The sequence below is a fragment of the Pseudopipra pipra genome, chromosome 3 (assembly GCF_036250125.1).
Source record: "Pseudopipra pipra isolate bDixPip1 chromosome 3, bDixPip1.hap1, whole genome shotgun sequence".
NCBI lineage: Eukaryota > Metazoa > Chordata > Aves > Passeriformes > Pipridae > Pseudopipra > Pseudopipra pipra.
In genome coordinates this window covers 91346861-91362217 of record NC_087551.1, presented here as the reverse complement: position 1 = coordinate 91362217, position 15357 = coordinate 91346861, and the positions used below count along the sequence as shown (strand labels likewise).

The 15357-nt window shown below is 39.9% G+C and overlaps 1 protein-coding gene across 29 annotated transcripts in view; it reads right to left on the bottom strand.

Annotated features, from left to right (window-relative positions):
- DST (dystonin) overlaps window positions 1–15357 on the bottom strand; it is a 311288-nt gene that overhangs the window by 197641 nt on the left and 98290 nt on the right. For 20 of the 29 annotated variants that reach the window (XM_064650251.1, XM_064650255.1, XM_064650253.1 and 17 more), the window contains 2 exons: window positions 960–1049; window positions 332–430 (listed from right to left, as the gene is read on the bottom strand). In XM_064650251.1, the coding sequence (XP_064506321.1) occupies window positions 332–430; window positions 960–1049 (189 nt within the window). The remainder of the gene's footprint in view (window positions 1–331; window positions 431–959; window positions 1050–15357) is intronic. The other 9 variants (XM_064650274.1, XM_064650266.1, XM_064650271.1 and 6 more) reach the window with 2 other exon arrangements.

Genomic DNA, 15357 nt, shown 5'->3' with positions numbered 1-15357 from the left:
ATTATGGTAATTCCCTATCTATTATTAAAAAAGCTTATAACATCTAGATAGCATTGTCCAGTACACATTTGCGCCATGGTTTTTTACAGTTTAATCAAAGAAAACAAGTAAAAAATCTTGAACATTTTCATTTCAGCTGTTCACAAAAAGGCTAAATCAAAATTTGTCTTTACCATACCTCCGTCATGAACACACATATCCTGGTTTACCAACAGAGTTTCTTTTGTCCTTTCTACAGCCGACTACTGCAGCACATCAAACTACGAATTTGCATTAGCAGACACCACACTTCAAACACTACATTAGTACAGTTATGGGGGTCGGCACCTACCCCCTTATCCTCATCCTCCACATCCTCATGCTGTTCATTTGCGCATGCTTCTGTTGAACTCACCAACCGTAAGGTCTTCAAAAAATCTCGCTCTCTTGGCTAATGAATATAACAGACGGGAGACAGGACAGCAAAAACACAAGACAGACCACAAATGAAAAGAAGAGCATGAAAAGAAGAACATAATGAAGAGAACAAATACAAAGCAAGGGAAGTAATGCTCACAAAGAAAGGAAATGACACCTGAGGAGTGTGTTAGACAATTTCAGGGACATTTTATCCTTGTTATTTGTCAGTTACTCCCTTTAATGCAAAAAGATATTAAGCATCCAATACTTGTTAAAACAAAAATTGGAAAGAAAAAGAAAGAACAGAAAAAATAGTGCATTACCCTACTAAGAAAGAAGTCTCTCTGACCACAAGAAATGAAGAAACAGATTGCATTCCCCCACAGAATTCACAGTAGCATATTTTACCAAGAGAAATATAACTTGTGTCTTTGGTATCTGGTCACAGATTACAGAAAATATCAAAGAAACCTCCAGCAGTCAATACACAAGGAGTTAACAAACAGAGAAAATGCATAAACAACAATATGGAATCATTGCATGCTGATCTAAAAGCTTACCAAGGTGTCTCCAGAAAGGACTTCTAAAAGTGAGATCAAGTTATGTCCATCTCTTAGGTCTTCATATAGGTCATTCACATGCTTTCGAACCTGCATAGAAAAATGCAAAAATTAAATACAAGATCCCCATTTATACCTGAGAGTTCACACTCATATTAGCATACATCTTTTAATATACAGATAAACCTCATATATACCTCAACATTGCTTTCTAAATTTATTCACATTCATGACAAATTTACAAATCTAAATCAATTTTAATAGGCAAAATTTACTGTTACATCTGAACTCACACAGTTCTATCACATCTTATATGATTTTAATGAAAAGAAAAATAATATGAAGTTACAGGTAATGAATGCACATAGCAGTGAAAAAATCAGTATCTGACAATTTAAATTATATCAGATATCCACTTCCTAAATAATGACAACTAAGACAAAAATAGCTAGGTCCAATGAATTGTAAAAAATACACACAACATATATCTTATCATCAGCATGCATGTTCACTCCAGTCAGAACAAAAGTAACATACTTTCTGGCCTTAAACTTATTACTAATCAAAGCATACCATCCACCAATTAATAACATGTATTGTCACCTCAGATTTCCCAGTACTTAGTTTTCCCGACTCACACATCCGCCTTATCCACCATACCAAAGAAATATGACATTAGGTTGATCTAGTGAAGCCAAAGACATGCACAGCCCTTCCCACCTGCCATGCCAGTGGCAGAGGTTAATGCTTCCTACACTCAGCACCACCCTACCACGAGCAGACACCAATCCAAATGATCTCCTCCTGTGGTGTCCCATAATAAATGGTTGAGCAGGGCTGATAACCAGCAGACTCTGCAAGGTCAACCACAAGTGAGGGAGCAGGTACGATGACAAGAGACAGCCAGAAGCCCTAACTTTTCTGACAGGCACAACAAAGCTGGGAGATGTCTGTTCACAGGCCAACTTCTTGTTTCTTAGCATTAGCTTAAATGAAATATTTTTAACAATTTCACCCAGCGGCTCTTTGAACGTGACAAAAAGGACCTAATTTTTCAGAAGAGATTTTTGACATTGCCAGATAGGGCAGAGGTTGAGGGCTTCCCAGCTATAATTTAATGTGAGTTTCCAGGTGCTCCCATTGAACCACCAGACTCGAAGCTTCCTAAGCTTTGAGAGAATAAAATGCAACATCAGAAATTTTCTTCATCACCTATACCACAGATGAGCTGTACTTCCAATATGAGATCTATGGGACACTGACTGCCAACATTTCTATACGTATGATGAGGGCAACAAGAATCAAGCCAGATCTTTGACTTTATAGGAGAACTCTGTTTACCTGACTTTCAGGGGAATTTCTGTTGAATAAATAACTGTCTCCATACCTAAGCTTAGTTTCATAAATGCTTTTGTGTTCTCAAGTTTTCTTACTCCTATTTTTAAACATGAAATTACCCTAAAATCTGTTTCATAAAGACCATGATCTTAATTTAGAGTAGTATCACAGCATATTTATGCTTGTGCTGAAGACTAGCCAGAACAAGTCATTTCGAAGACTGTTCCATAAGGAATTACAACTGATGTTTTCCAAAACACTTATACAGACTCTGCATGGACAGTCAAGTTACAACACAATATTCTTACATATATACATACCTAGCTTTACAAACTCATGTCCATACAGTATCATTTTAATTTTAGTTATGAATTTTTTAAAAAATTCTGCAAACAATTAGTGTAAAAAAAAATTCCAAGAGAAAATTTCTCTGGTAATACTGAAGTACTGTTAAGCTGAACGAAGAAACAAAACAGGTGTTCTGCTATTACATCTCTGGTGAAAGGCAAGAAAAGAGAAGCCATGTAAATCACCGAAGTCCCTGATACAAACAAGTTGATCATGATAAATGCTTAAAAGATGAAAAGCACAAGGGTCTTTAATTTTTAACCCAAAACAATTGTGACTTTTTAATTTTACTTTCAAAGAACTATGCCAAACTGAGTGCTAAGCTCTTCCTGACAAAAGTAGGCAAGTCTTTTTTAAGATAAACCCTGTGAGAGGGTTGCCTGCTAAGTCCCTCAGGACGTATCACTCTCCACTTCCCTTTGGAGAGCAGAATCCCAAGCCAGAGCAGATTCACAGTACAGGTTGGTGGCCAGAGGGATGGAAGGACATCAGGTTAAGGACAGAGGAATGGGGTGTACATCTGAAAGACACTGAAAGAATTGTCTGTGCAACACCAAGTCAACGCCTACACTCTTTTCAACATACAACTCAGGGGAGCTGCCCAATATGCAGGTATCTGAATTGTGGGATGAGAAAATATTACCATTTCTGGTCTGTCTGCTTTTATTTTCCATTAGATGCAAGATGTCTTGCTATCCTGCTAGTTTTGTCTCTCACAGCACACATCTGTTGACCTTCTGTTTGTTTCTTATGCTGTGAGGTTTCCTAAGTACTACAGAGACAACCATCTTCCCCAGCTTATCTTCCTAGAAATCACAGACGCTTCAGAGATGAACTCACAACTGGCTATGAAGAAACTGGCATAGAGCTGTCAACACAGGAAAACCAGCAGTACACCTTATATGTCTGTCTTAGTTCTGCCACTGGCTGACACTTACTGTGAAGATTAATTATTTAGGACATACTACGTCAGTCATTCTAGTACAGCACAACATAACAAGGAATTTCTTCCATGACTCTGAGCAGCAGATGTGCACCTAAAACTATGTATTTGGGCAACTGATGTGAGCAAACATGTTCACTCAAAGCAGCAGATTATTTCTAAAAGAAGCATCTTGAGCTTCTCAAGAGATCCTACACTGCCACTTAAGGAAAAGCTTGCAAAATCACCCCTCTCTATCACTTAGGCAACTCTTGTCTCTCAACACATATAATGAATTCTTAGATCTTGAAACGAACAAGAAATATAACTAGTTCATTGCTCCTTAACTGCCATATTTAGCCTTTTTCAGAACAGATAGTAGCACAAGTACTGGATGCAGATGGGGTTCCCTGGATGGATGTGTGGGGATCTGCTGATGTTGTGATATTTCGTAACAGTTCTTGTGGTTTTTCAATAAAATCGCAGAATTGTCAGCCCTACATTTTGCAAGGTCCACATGCAAAGTAGGTTACAGGTTGCCTCAAGCAACTTTTTGCAATATGCCTATGTGAGTGTGGCAGATTTGATAATTTGGGCATGAGAAGAAATTCTTTAAGGAAGATGTGGGAGACACTGAGTGGCTGAGGGGCATCTGACAAAACTTAAAGAGAAGCAAAATGGCTTCATCATTGAAAAGGAACAGAATGAATGTAAGGCACTGTTTCAGAAGTGATTCATCTTCTGATCTTCATCTTCTGGCATGTATACTATATTCATGGTAAGGAAAGCTCCATTCTCCTTGATATGAGCATAACATATTTTCATATTATCCTTTTCCAGCAAGCTTAAGCTTTGCAGTCCAGTGCCCTGGAGAATCTCTGTGCTGCCAGTAAAAACCAGCTTTTAAAATTGTAGCAGTCACAGAGCCACAATCTTGCCTCCAGACTCCAGTATGTGAGGCACTTGACAAATGAAGACTGTGACCATGGCTACCACCTCCAAAAGCTAGCAATCTGACACCCCACCTAACTCACACAGCTTTATCTTACAGTTCAGCTGGCACACCCGGCTGTTTTTACAATCAAGTTGCTATCAGTTCCACCCTTATGTACCATTCTGCTTCTGCCGTAAAGTACCTGGCCTGCCAGGCTCAGCTTCCTCCTCAGGGGGCTGGCATCGCAGCATGTGTCATCACTGCCTTCAGTCTGCCTGGTTCTTGCTCCCACCGACAGAGAAGGAAGACGTGATTCAGCTTCCTGGTCACACATCTGTAGGGCTGGTTTATGTTTAGGGGCCGTGCCACTTGGCCTCCACCTGCTTCTCCAGAAGGACTGAGGTTTGCATAAGTGTGGCCACACTCTCACAGGTATCTGTCCTGAATACCCTTACACATCTCAAACAGCCCCAGATGCCCACGCTTAGTGAACCAAACTTGCACCTAGTGATCTCTGGTTTTGCTATGAGTCACAGCAAAAAAGAAGCCATCTTCCACAGCAAGCCTGTTTCTTACAATTTTTCTTGATATTATTAGTTGTGTTTGTTGATACTAGAACAAAATCTACAGTTTTACACTATAGAGGCCACTCATGGTTATATGGTAGAAGAGAAGGACTGCCCCTTCTGCTTCTGCAAGCAAAAGCAGCTTGGTCTTGACAAGGACACATAGCAGATGCACATGTCACTTTATCTAACACTGCCATACCTATTTTTTATTAGGGACTGTAGCAATAGGACAAAGTGCAATGGTTTTAAATGAGCGTAGATTTAAACTAGATATAAGGAAGACTTTTTTTACAGTGAGGATGTTGAAATATTGCAAGAGGTTTTCCAGAGAGATAGTGGACGCCCCATCCCTGGAAACATTCAAGATAAGATTGGATAGGGCTCTGAGCAACCTGATCTAGTTGAAGACGTCCCTGCTCATTGCAGGGGGGATTGGACCAGATGACCTTTACAGGTCCCTTCCAACCCAAACCCAAATTCTATGATGATTCTAGGAAAACACAAAAAACACAGCTTTTTTCTTATTCAGAAGTAAATATGGCAGGAAAATAAGACACACAATTTTGTGTATACAGTGGGTGCACACCCAGCATACATGTAGATATCTCATAGACTTTTGTGTTAGGGTGCAGCATGTTCCAAACAGGCAACTAAAATAGGCAAGGACCACTGATTCTGAACTGAAATAGTGTAGGAAGAAGCAGAAACAAACATGAATGTGCTGCAGAATCTAAAGTTGAGGTAAAAGGGGCAGGAGACAGCATATAATCAGATGGGGCAGGAACAACTATAAGTAACGCCCATGGACTGGAAGCCACCAGGAACTCCCTGACGGTGGTGAGACAACCACTGTGGCCCTGGCAAGCTGCACAACTTGGAAACAAGGCAGAGTGCTCACACACTTGCAAAATTATTCATTTTTTACAGGTTAGGAAAGCAGACTACAGTAATCAAATATTTTTCTTAAAAACCCCAGGAGTCTCCCTATCTATATTATAAATAAGCTGAATTGATCATTATAAGAACATGCCAAATTAGACCTTTTCTTACCACTCCCAAAACAAGCAAAATTAGAATTAAATCCAAACCACATTTATTTTGAATAACTGAAGTTCAGTTGTCAAGTCTTTATAAATTCAGAGTCATTCCCAGATGTTATCAAGAATTATAATATTAGGGATCCGACTGAGCCTTTTCAGCTCACATTGCCCAGGAAAGTCTTTTCAAGTACCGCTCTCCTCATTTCTGGAAGCAAAGTTAATCAAATGCCTGGCACAAATGTAAAGCATTACTGCTTTTCCAAAGGAAAATGGGAAAAGGCTCAAAAGTTAGAACTGTAAGGGGGGTGTTTGAGAAAAAAAGGGTCAGGCCTTAATTACCACTGAGGTCACCAGTATGTCCAAACAACAGCTGGCACAAGGCCACCACGAGTTTCACAATAAATTTCAAACTTATTCTTTAAGAATCTCACTCAATGTCCATGAAAAAAAGATCCCTTAGGAGTCCCATTCACTTCAACTACAGTAAAACAATTTTCTCCAAGATAATAGACACAGATGGTTAAGGGTTCATATAATTACAGTGTTCCTCGGCAAATGCCGTCAGCATTCAGATAGCTGAAAAATTGCTTTGGCCACTGCATGAGATCCTGACATCCTGATGAGTTTCCCTAATGTTTTAACTTTCTAAAAACATACTTAAGCTTGTTTTAAAAGGAAAAATTTTATTAAAAGTGCTACTCATGAGGAAAGAGTTTTCTATAAGTTTTGAAAATATGTATGTTTTAGTCCTTTCACCTTTGAAATTAAGGAATCACAGTGGCAATTCTAACAGCATGGTAACAAATAAACCTATGCCATGAGAAAAGAATAAAAAATAAACTCATATAAAAAGTTGCATTTACGTAAAAAAAATAAAAATTTACTAAGCCAACACATGCAGCATGATTTATGATTAACACTCTAAAATTCTGAACAGGCTGTAACAAGATCCATGCAGCGTGTAACTGTCAAAATATCAGATTTGTCAAAATATCCCCATGTGACTGATCTGCCAAGGAAGTTGCTTCCTTAAGCATCTTCAAGAGTATTTATTTTGTTCTACAGACTTCTTAGACTCTCCCATGTGTAGCACGAGTGTTGCTTGACATGCTGCAGGGCCACTGAACCTCGGGTAATTTCCACCCCAACATTCTGCGTGGCACAGGAAGGCTCTGAGCTGTGGTTCGTGGCCAACCTGATGTCACTCCAAGAGATCAGGGAGCCAGAGCTCCATGCAGGCTGGCACGCACACTGACATCCTCCCCGAGTCTCTCATGCTTTTAATCTCCTTACTCTAAACCCAAAATTTACTGCTAGGAAAAAACCAAAGTCCACATACACACCCTGGTCACAATCCATGTTTTGCACTGAATCTCACCGTAAACTTCACTCATTCTGTTAAAAATAAACAAGCACACAAGTTCTGGGAGAATTTAATCACTGGGTAGCCTTGCAGCAGTGACCCCCGGTCACAGCTCTCCAGGGGTGGATGCAGAGCGCAGTCAGCCCAAGCGCTGGGCTGCAGATGGTGCTGTTCCCCCACCTCTACGCAGGCACACACGCTCCAGCCCTGGACACCCATGGCCCAGGACACCCCGATTTGCTCCCCCCCGCCGAACAGCAGAGGCCTGCAGCCAGGGTTGGCAGTGAGATGGCGCAGGGAGAAAACTTGTGCCAGGTCTCTTCTGTGTGCCTGTTCATTTGTAAATAAAGTCTGGCAAATCCAGTCTCAGGCCTAGTGGTCCATAACTCATTTTCACTCTTTTCTTTTGCTCAACAGTCTAATAATCCACTCTGCAGGAAACAATTCTTGTAGTTCATGGAAAGTAAATAGGTCTTTATTTCACAAACACGAGTAATTCTTCTCTTTTACTTCATTTCTGCATATTAATTCTCACAAATAGCAGACACAGATACTGTCATTCCATTTCATAAAGTTCCTTTATGATTTTACTAAGCTGCATTTAAACAACTCTCCTGTACAGAGCGAATTCAACAACCCTGAAAGCATAATGGATGTTTTCTAAATAAAGATTCATCCTTGGATTCATCCTTCACTTTCTCAGGCGGCCAATGCTCTACACTCTATTAACATGATAACCATGACACCCTTCCAGTGTTCCACCCGCCTAACACGCTGTTCTTGTATCTAAAAGCTGAAATCATTTGCTTTTTTTCCTCCACATTAACCTTCATATTTGTCCCAGATAACTCAATCATCCATTTCATCCATTGCTTTCGCATACTTTATTTTGCATCTTGCCCCCAGTCTTCAATTATTCCATGTCTCTGGATAACTCTATTAATCATAAAAAAGACACTTGTAAATATACTGTTGCTCACATAAAAAAAAAAAAAATCCAGCCACTGCTAAATCTTGTCCTTACATTTTTCTTATCTTACCATATTTGGTTTCATGAAATGCATTCCAGTATTTTCCTGAAACCCAAATCAGCAAGTGTGCAAGCAGATGCATAATCTTACATATATATCAAACACTAGGACATATAAACATGCACATTCAGGAGTCCTTTTGTGGATTTCAGTAGTTGTGTGATATTTGAAACACCATTATTGTACAGAACAACATGAACCAAATTTTATAAATGTCAAAAATCCTTCTTTGCACCTCCTACGGGGGAAAAAAAAATTGTTCCATTGACAGAATCAGAGAATGGGTAAGGCTGGATGGGACCACAGTGCGTCATCTGGTCCAACCTTTCTGCTCCAGAAGGGGTATCCTAGAGCACATTGCACAGGATTTTGTCCAGACGGTTCTTGAATATCTCCAGTGAGGGAGACTCCACAACCTCCCTAGGTAATCTGTTCCAGTGCATGGTCACCCAGACAGTAAAGAAGTTCTTCTTCCTATTCAGGTGGAGCTTCCTATGCATTAGTTGCTGCCTGTTGCCTCTTGTCCCATTGCTTGGCACCACCAAGAAGAACCTGGCTCCATCATTTTGACACCCACCCTTCAGGTACTGATATACATTGATAAGGTCACCTCTCAGTCATCTCTTCTTGAGGCTGAACAGACCCAACTCCCTCAGCCTTTCCTTGCAAGACAGATGCTCAAGTCCCCTAATCATCTTTGTAGCCCTGGCCTGGACCTACTCCAGGAGCTCCATGTCTCTCTTGTACTGAGGAGCCCAGAACTGGATGCATCTCAAAACTTTTTGAGGAATGGGCTGAAAGATTCTCTCCAACCAACCCTGGTTCAGCCACTCAGAGTATATCCAGAGGTTCCACTCTACTTATTCATTATTATTATCACAGCACTACTCTCACTGGTATTAATCCTGGCACAGTCTTGTTCATCTGTTCATAAATTTGCATATTGGGATCAGCAAATCCATCTCAGCCCATGCTGTGTAGATTCACAAGCAGAAATGGGTACGTACTAACTTAAAATGGGCATCTACTCCATCACAATTTAAAGTCCTAAAATATAAAGTTAGAGAGATGTCCAGCCACCTTTAGTATCTACTTCACCAAATTAACCTTCATTCTGTAGACATCTCAGTGGATGCAAGGGAAAGATGCCACATGTGGCATAGGTCATGCAAGGTCCCATGAGACTCCACACATCCTCCTAGCCTATTAACCCTTTTTGTACCAGTTTTAATTTCAAAGCAGAGCATGTCCATCTCTCTTCCCTCTTTTGCACCTCTGCAAAATCCTTCAAGATTTTTTTTCAGTGCAGTACACTTTGTTCAGATGTGTTTGTATATGAGACTGAAGATATTTATAAATTTTAGAAAAACTAAAAACAACAAAAAAAGAAATGTGACATAATCTGTTTAAAGTCTCACTTGAGACATCTATTCTTACCTCTTTTAAAAATATTTTATTTACAAATGTATAAATACTGATTAATGAAGAATATAAAGCAAACATCACTAAGCTTCACTTTACACGGCAGCCCACTGAAAGAGGGCATTCTTAGTGGAATTGTAGAATTGATGCAGATTGAAATCACTAAATTAATGAAAACACAAGCTTTGGTAAAGAACTTGGCAGTGATCAGTTTGAAGACTCAAAAGTTGAACATTATTTCACCAGAGAGGGGTTGTGCCTTACAAAGCAGTCACAGAATAGTACAACTCTATGGCTAAAAAGGACTGAATAGATCACCTCACTTGACCCCGTGCGGTGAAGTTTGAGTTTGGCTATAAAACACCAGAGCTGCTTCTTTATTTTATTCTTGAAAATTCAAAGGAAGGAAATGTAACACACAAAACACATATTTCCAGGTTTTTACTTGCTTCTCTACACTTACTTGCTTCTCTGAGAGGGACATTTTTGCTTGCTAATCTTCAAACTAAATCTTCCATTAACTGAACTGAGGTTTTTGTTGTCCCTTCCCCTAAAGTCTGACCTCAGAAAACATTTGTTTGCCAGCCTCTGCATAAACACCTTTTACGTATTGCGGACACGCCATCATGTCTCCATTCAGTCTTCTCAGTTTCAGACTAAACAAAGTCAGATTATCACAACCTGCCCTTGATCTTCCAAGAAAACTTATCTTCTTACTGCTTTATTACAGATGGCTGCAGACCTCTTGTCCATGCAAAGATCAGAAGTTACACAGGCAGGCAGAGTTTCACAGCCACGTGCCCACAAGCACACCAGCGTGTCCATGAAAAGGCTGAATTACAAGCTGCCTCTCCGACTCCTAAACACTGTGATGGCCCCACAGGCAGGGTGCAGAGCTCATGTGTAGTTCCTGGAGCTCCCTGGTCCTAAGCCAACACAGCCCTGCACAGGTGATGGACCCTGTAAGATTCGTGGCAGGGCAAGGGTGACACTTGTTGCTGACATGACAAAAGGCCTGAGCCAGAGAAAAGGCTCTACCAGCCGCAGTGTTAGAGAAACAGATGTATCACTACAAAGATAAAGTGACTGAGCTCAAAACCTCACTTGAGGATGTGGCACAGCAAGGGCAGAAGGCACTGGTATCTTTCCCGTGAGTGGAAGGTCCTTGTTCATGAGCGTTGCCTCCCAGACCCAGATGATGCTGCGACAACACCTGACAGCAGCCATGACAGCAGCAACAACCAACGGCACTGGCTATTCCCAGTGCCAGTTCTAGCTGCAGTTGCAGCAGTTATTGATGGCAATATCCCAACAAGCTGTATCTAGGATCCTTTCGTTCAAATTTTGTGGTGATAGTATGCAAATGAGACTACATGTGGTAGCATGTAGAAAAAGTGTAGATACACCATGTACACCACTTCCTCTTTGTCCATCTGCTTTCAAAGACCCATTGTAACACAGTCTCCCCAGGGAGAAAAATTACCCTGAGAGGTCTATAACTCCTTCTTTTCTTCTGCTGGGGATAAAGGTATTATGCTTACTATAATTGCAGACTCCTGGGAGTCCTCAGTCTCTTCTGAATTCTTAAACAGAATGATAAAATGCTACAAATTATTTCCACTAGTTACTAACTAATGGGTAAATAAAGCTGTTCAACCAGAAAACAACTTATCTGAATAGTCTTCTTTCTACCTGTGGACTTCCATGTCACACTGTAAGTTCCGCTGGACTTTACCCCACCTTGCTTTACTAACTCCTTTATAACAACCCTTTAGTCCTGCTGCCCTTATTTCCACTTCTTGTACAGCTCCTTTGTATTTCACACATCTCTTGAAAGCAGCAGTATATTCTATAAGAAGCCTCCTATCTGTTCTACCTGTCAGCAACCTGCCTTTGTGCCTCTGACGCAAACATCTACAATGACTGCCAGATCTCCTGCATTTCTCCCTCTACTGTATTACTACCCCAGGAGACCCTACCTACTGCTTTTCCCAGTTCATTGTCCTCTCTTTACTTCTCACTTCTCTCTTTGCTTTTGAAGATGAGCCTGGGATTTTGCGACACTTGCTTCCTAGTTATCTTTCTGTTTTAAATTTTGAAGCAGTCCCTCCCAGCCAGTCCAGACCTATCTAACTAGGCAACTTTGACAGCAACTTTTTGAACTTGACAAGCTGAAGATCTCTCTGGCTGGCACTTCACTCACAAGACACACAGGCAGCCACCCCAACTCCTGCAGCAGGCAGGGAACAGAACAGTGAGTGTGCCCTAATCTGGTTTGCACACCTGCCTGGGGATGAGCTGAGCTGTGCCACAGAAACACCTTTTTCTTGAATAGACTACTGAGGGCTCCTCTGTAGGTGCTCAGATGCAGAACTCTACATTGTTCCTCCTGTCAATTATGAGGATAAATGTTTTTCCCCACTGCTATACAGTGCTGTCCTTCTGATGCCAGTTGGTGACCAAAAATCTACCATCAGCTTCCTTAATCCAGTTCAAGACTTCCAATTGACAGCAGCCATATTCACCTTTTGTTCTGTTTTATCTTTGGCCAGAGACAAGCCAATGTTTCAGTTATAATGTGCATTCGGTTGTCTCCACCCCTTGTGCTTCCAGCTTGCTCTCGCCTTTCGCAACCTTTACTACACACTGCCAAATGTAACTTACCAGGGAGGAACTGTTTAAAATATGCAAATATAATGCTAATAACATCAAAGAGAAAATAGATCTGACTCCTACAGCTTAAAACTAGCTCTGACCAAAGGCAATGCACTCCAAACATACCTGAAGCAGGTAAAGTACTAAAACTGGCAGCTAAAACTTTATTCTAATTAAATTCAAGGTACTCTAAGTAGAGATAGATTTTGAACACTACGTGACTACCTTTAAATTCCCTGTTCAAAACACCATAAATGCCTTTAACAGATAACACATGTTTCTGTATATGAGAAACATGTTTATTCTCATGCCTTCTTAGGTCCTCATGCAGTCACACATCTACCTTACCTCAGGGCAAGCCTTGCTTCCCAGATTATATGAAATATTGCTGTAGAACAAAATACTTAGTTAATGTTTATGATTAAATGTTTGAAGTTGCTCACTGTCTGAAGTCCACAAATATTACTCCCACTGGAGCCAATGGCACAGTTACAGTGGCTCCAAGGGAGTTAGATCAAGGCATAGTACTTCTAAACTGATATATAAATTATTATTAAATACAGATACATCAAAATAAAATAGATAAAAATAATTCCATGCATAATTTAACAATTAATTAAAAAGCCAACACCTAATTGCAAATGGTAGAATTTCATCTCTTGCAATCTCTAAGGAACAAATAATATTAAATAAAATCTGGGCTGAGAGCTAATTGCAAACAATGAACACACACAAAGAGAATTAATTAATATATTAATATATTAGTCTATCACATGAAACATTGATTCTATTGGTTTTAGTCCATCATGCAGTAATCACATGATACACTTAATTTGCCTTATACTCATTCTTTCATATATGATCACCTATATAAAAAAAAAAAACCTTTAAACCCAACATACATAAAAGCATATGCTCAACTGGTACAATAGGACTGCATGCCACAAAAATATTGATGTGCTCAGGTCATACTGTATTTCATGCATATTTAATTTACTGTTTTCAATTACTCTCTTAGTCACGAAGTCTAAATGTATTAAAGACTATCAAATAAACTTGAAAGCTTTGGTGCAGTTTTTATCGACTTGAATTTGTTTGTTTGCTTGCTTGCTTGATTGACTGCAGAGAGTTTTTTGTGATGCAATTTATCAGTAGCCTTAAAACTTGTACAATTTCCTCCTCTTTTGCAGCTTCAGCTTCTGGCATTCTGTCACTACTTTTCCTCACTGTCTTCTGGTTACCTTCCTCCGTCATCTAAATTTCCATTACAGTAAAAAAGCCATGAGTTTGGCTTGCTGAGCTGCCTTGCAAACAGCTATAGATTACACTAAGCAGGTGAAAGATGTCATGTGGTTTACCTCCAAGTAGAAGACTTTTGAAAGATTTGTATGCAATGCAGCATGATTAAATTATAATTATACATATTTCCAGGGAAAATAACAAAATCAAAAACTTCTTTACACCATTAAATGATGATCTTCTTCAAGAGTTATTTTTATTTATTTTTCAGAAGGAGCACATCTCAAAGGTAAAACACACTTCAAGACCTTTCAGAACAGTCCTGAACATACAATGGCAAAAATTTTAGGAGAAAAAATGGTATATTCTTCTGTCTACCAAGCAGACAGTGGGCCTTCTGGAACAACTGAAAAACGAAACAGAGGAGGAAACACTAACATTTCGGCTGCACCCAATGCCTAAAGTAAGCTGTGGGCCATGTTGAAATGGGATTTTACAGAATTTGTTCCCAACACAGTTTGCAGCAGTTGTCAGAATAAACTCTGAGGAACACATAGTAGGCTCATTTACATGCACTAGCACAGCAAGGAATCTTTGTCTTATTTTCACACATGGGGGAAAAAAAAAAAAAAGAAAAAAGAAAGCAGGTTTTCTGAGTATGTTTCAAAATCTAGAGGTGTTAAATTGAGACTTTTTTAAAAAGTCACTACCATAAGACTAACACCAGGTTCCTCATCCTTCAGATATCAGTGTAGATCTACAAAGTGTTCATTTCTAAAAGAAGAGATGGGGAATTTTAAATGACATCTTAAATGCACAGCTAAAAAGAAGATACTGAGACACTGCAGAGTAGCATTAATCTAAAAACAATAACTACTAGTGTCCGTAAAGTGCCAGCTTTCAGCAAGGGAATGACTGTGCTTTATCAGGAATGGTCGGTCATGCTGCCATTAAGGTCATACCTGAACATCTCACAATGCAATCGACCCAAGAAGCCATTTGCAAACCCTGTGCTGCTTGAAGGACGCACAGGAATCAATAACTTCAGGTTTCTATTCTGAATTATTCATTCAGTCTTTGCACAACAGAAAGCTGTTCTCTCTCTAATGCACTATCACTGCAACACAGTACATGATTTTGAACACTGAGCTTTAAAACAATAGTTTTAAAAGCATTTTATCCTGCTACTTATAAATGCTTCTTGCTCTTAAGACCTTCAAAAATTACTTTTGGAACAATTAATGACTGTGCAGGGATGCTGCCCATTCCTCCTGTCAGCAGCATGCTTCTCCCAAGGTCCAGTCAGTCAAGGGTCCCAAAAGCCAACCCACTCTGTCAATGCCATGAACAGGACAGCTCTTCCTCTCCAGGGAGCTGCTCAGGCACCCAGAGGCCCATACTGCTGCTAGAAGGTCAGCTAAGAGGCTCTCTACAACCTTTTCCTCCATGAGAAGGATGATATTTTCCTTAGTAGGAAGATACTTGGGTGTTCATCATACCACTAGCCCGTTTTTTGGTTGCCTTGCCTTCAGTCCTA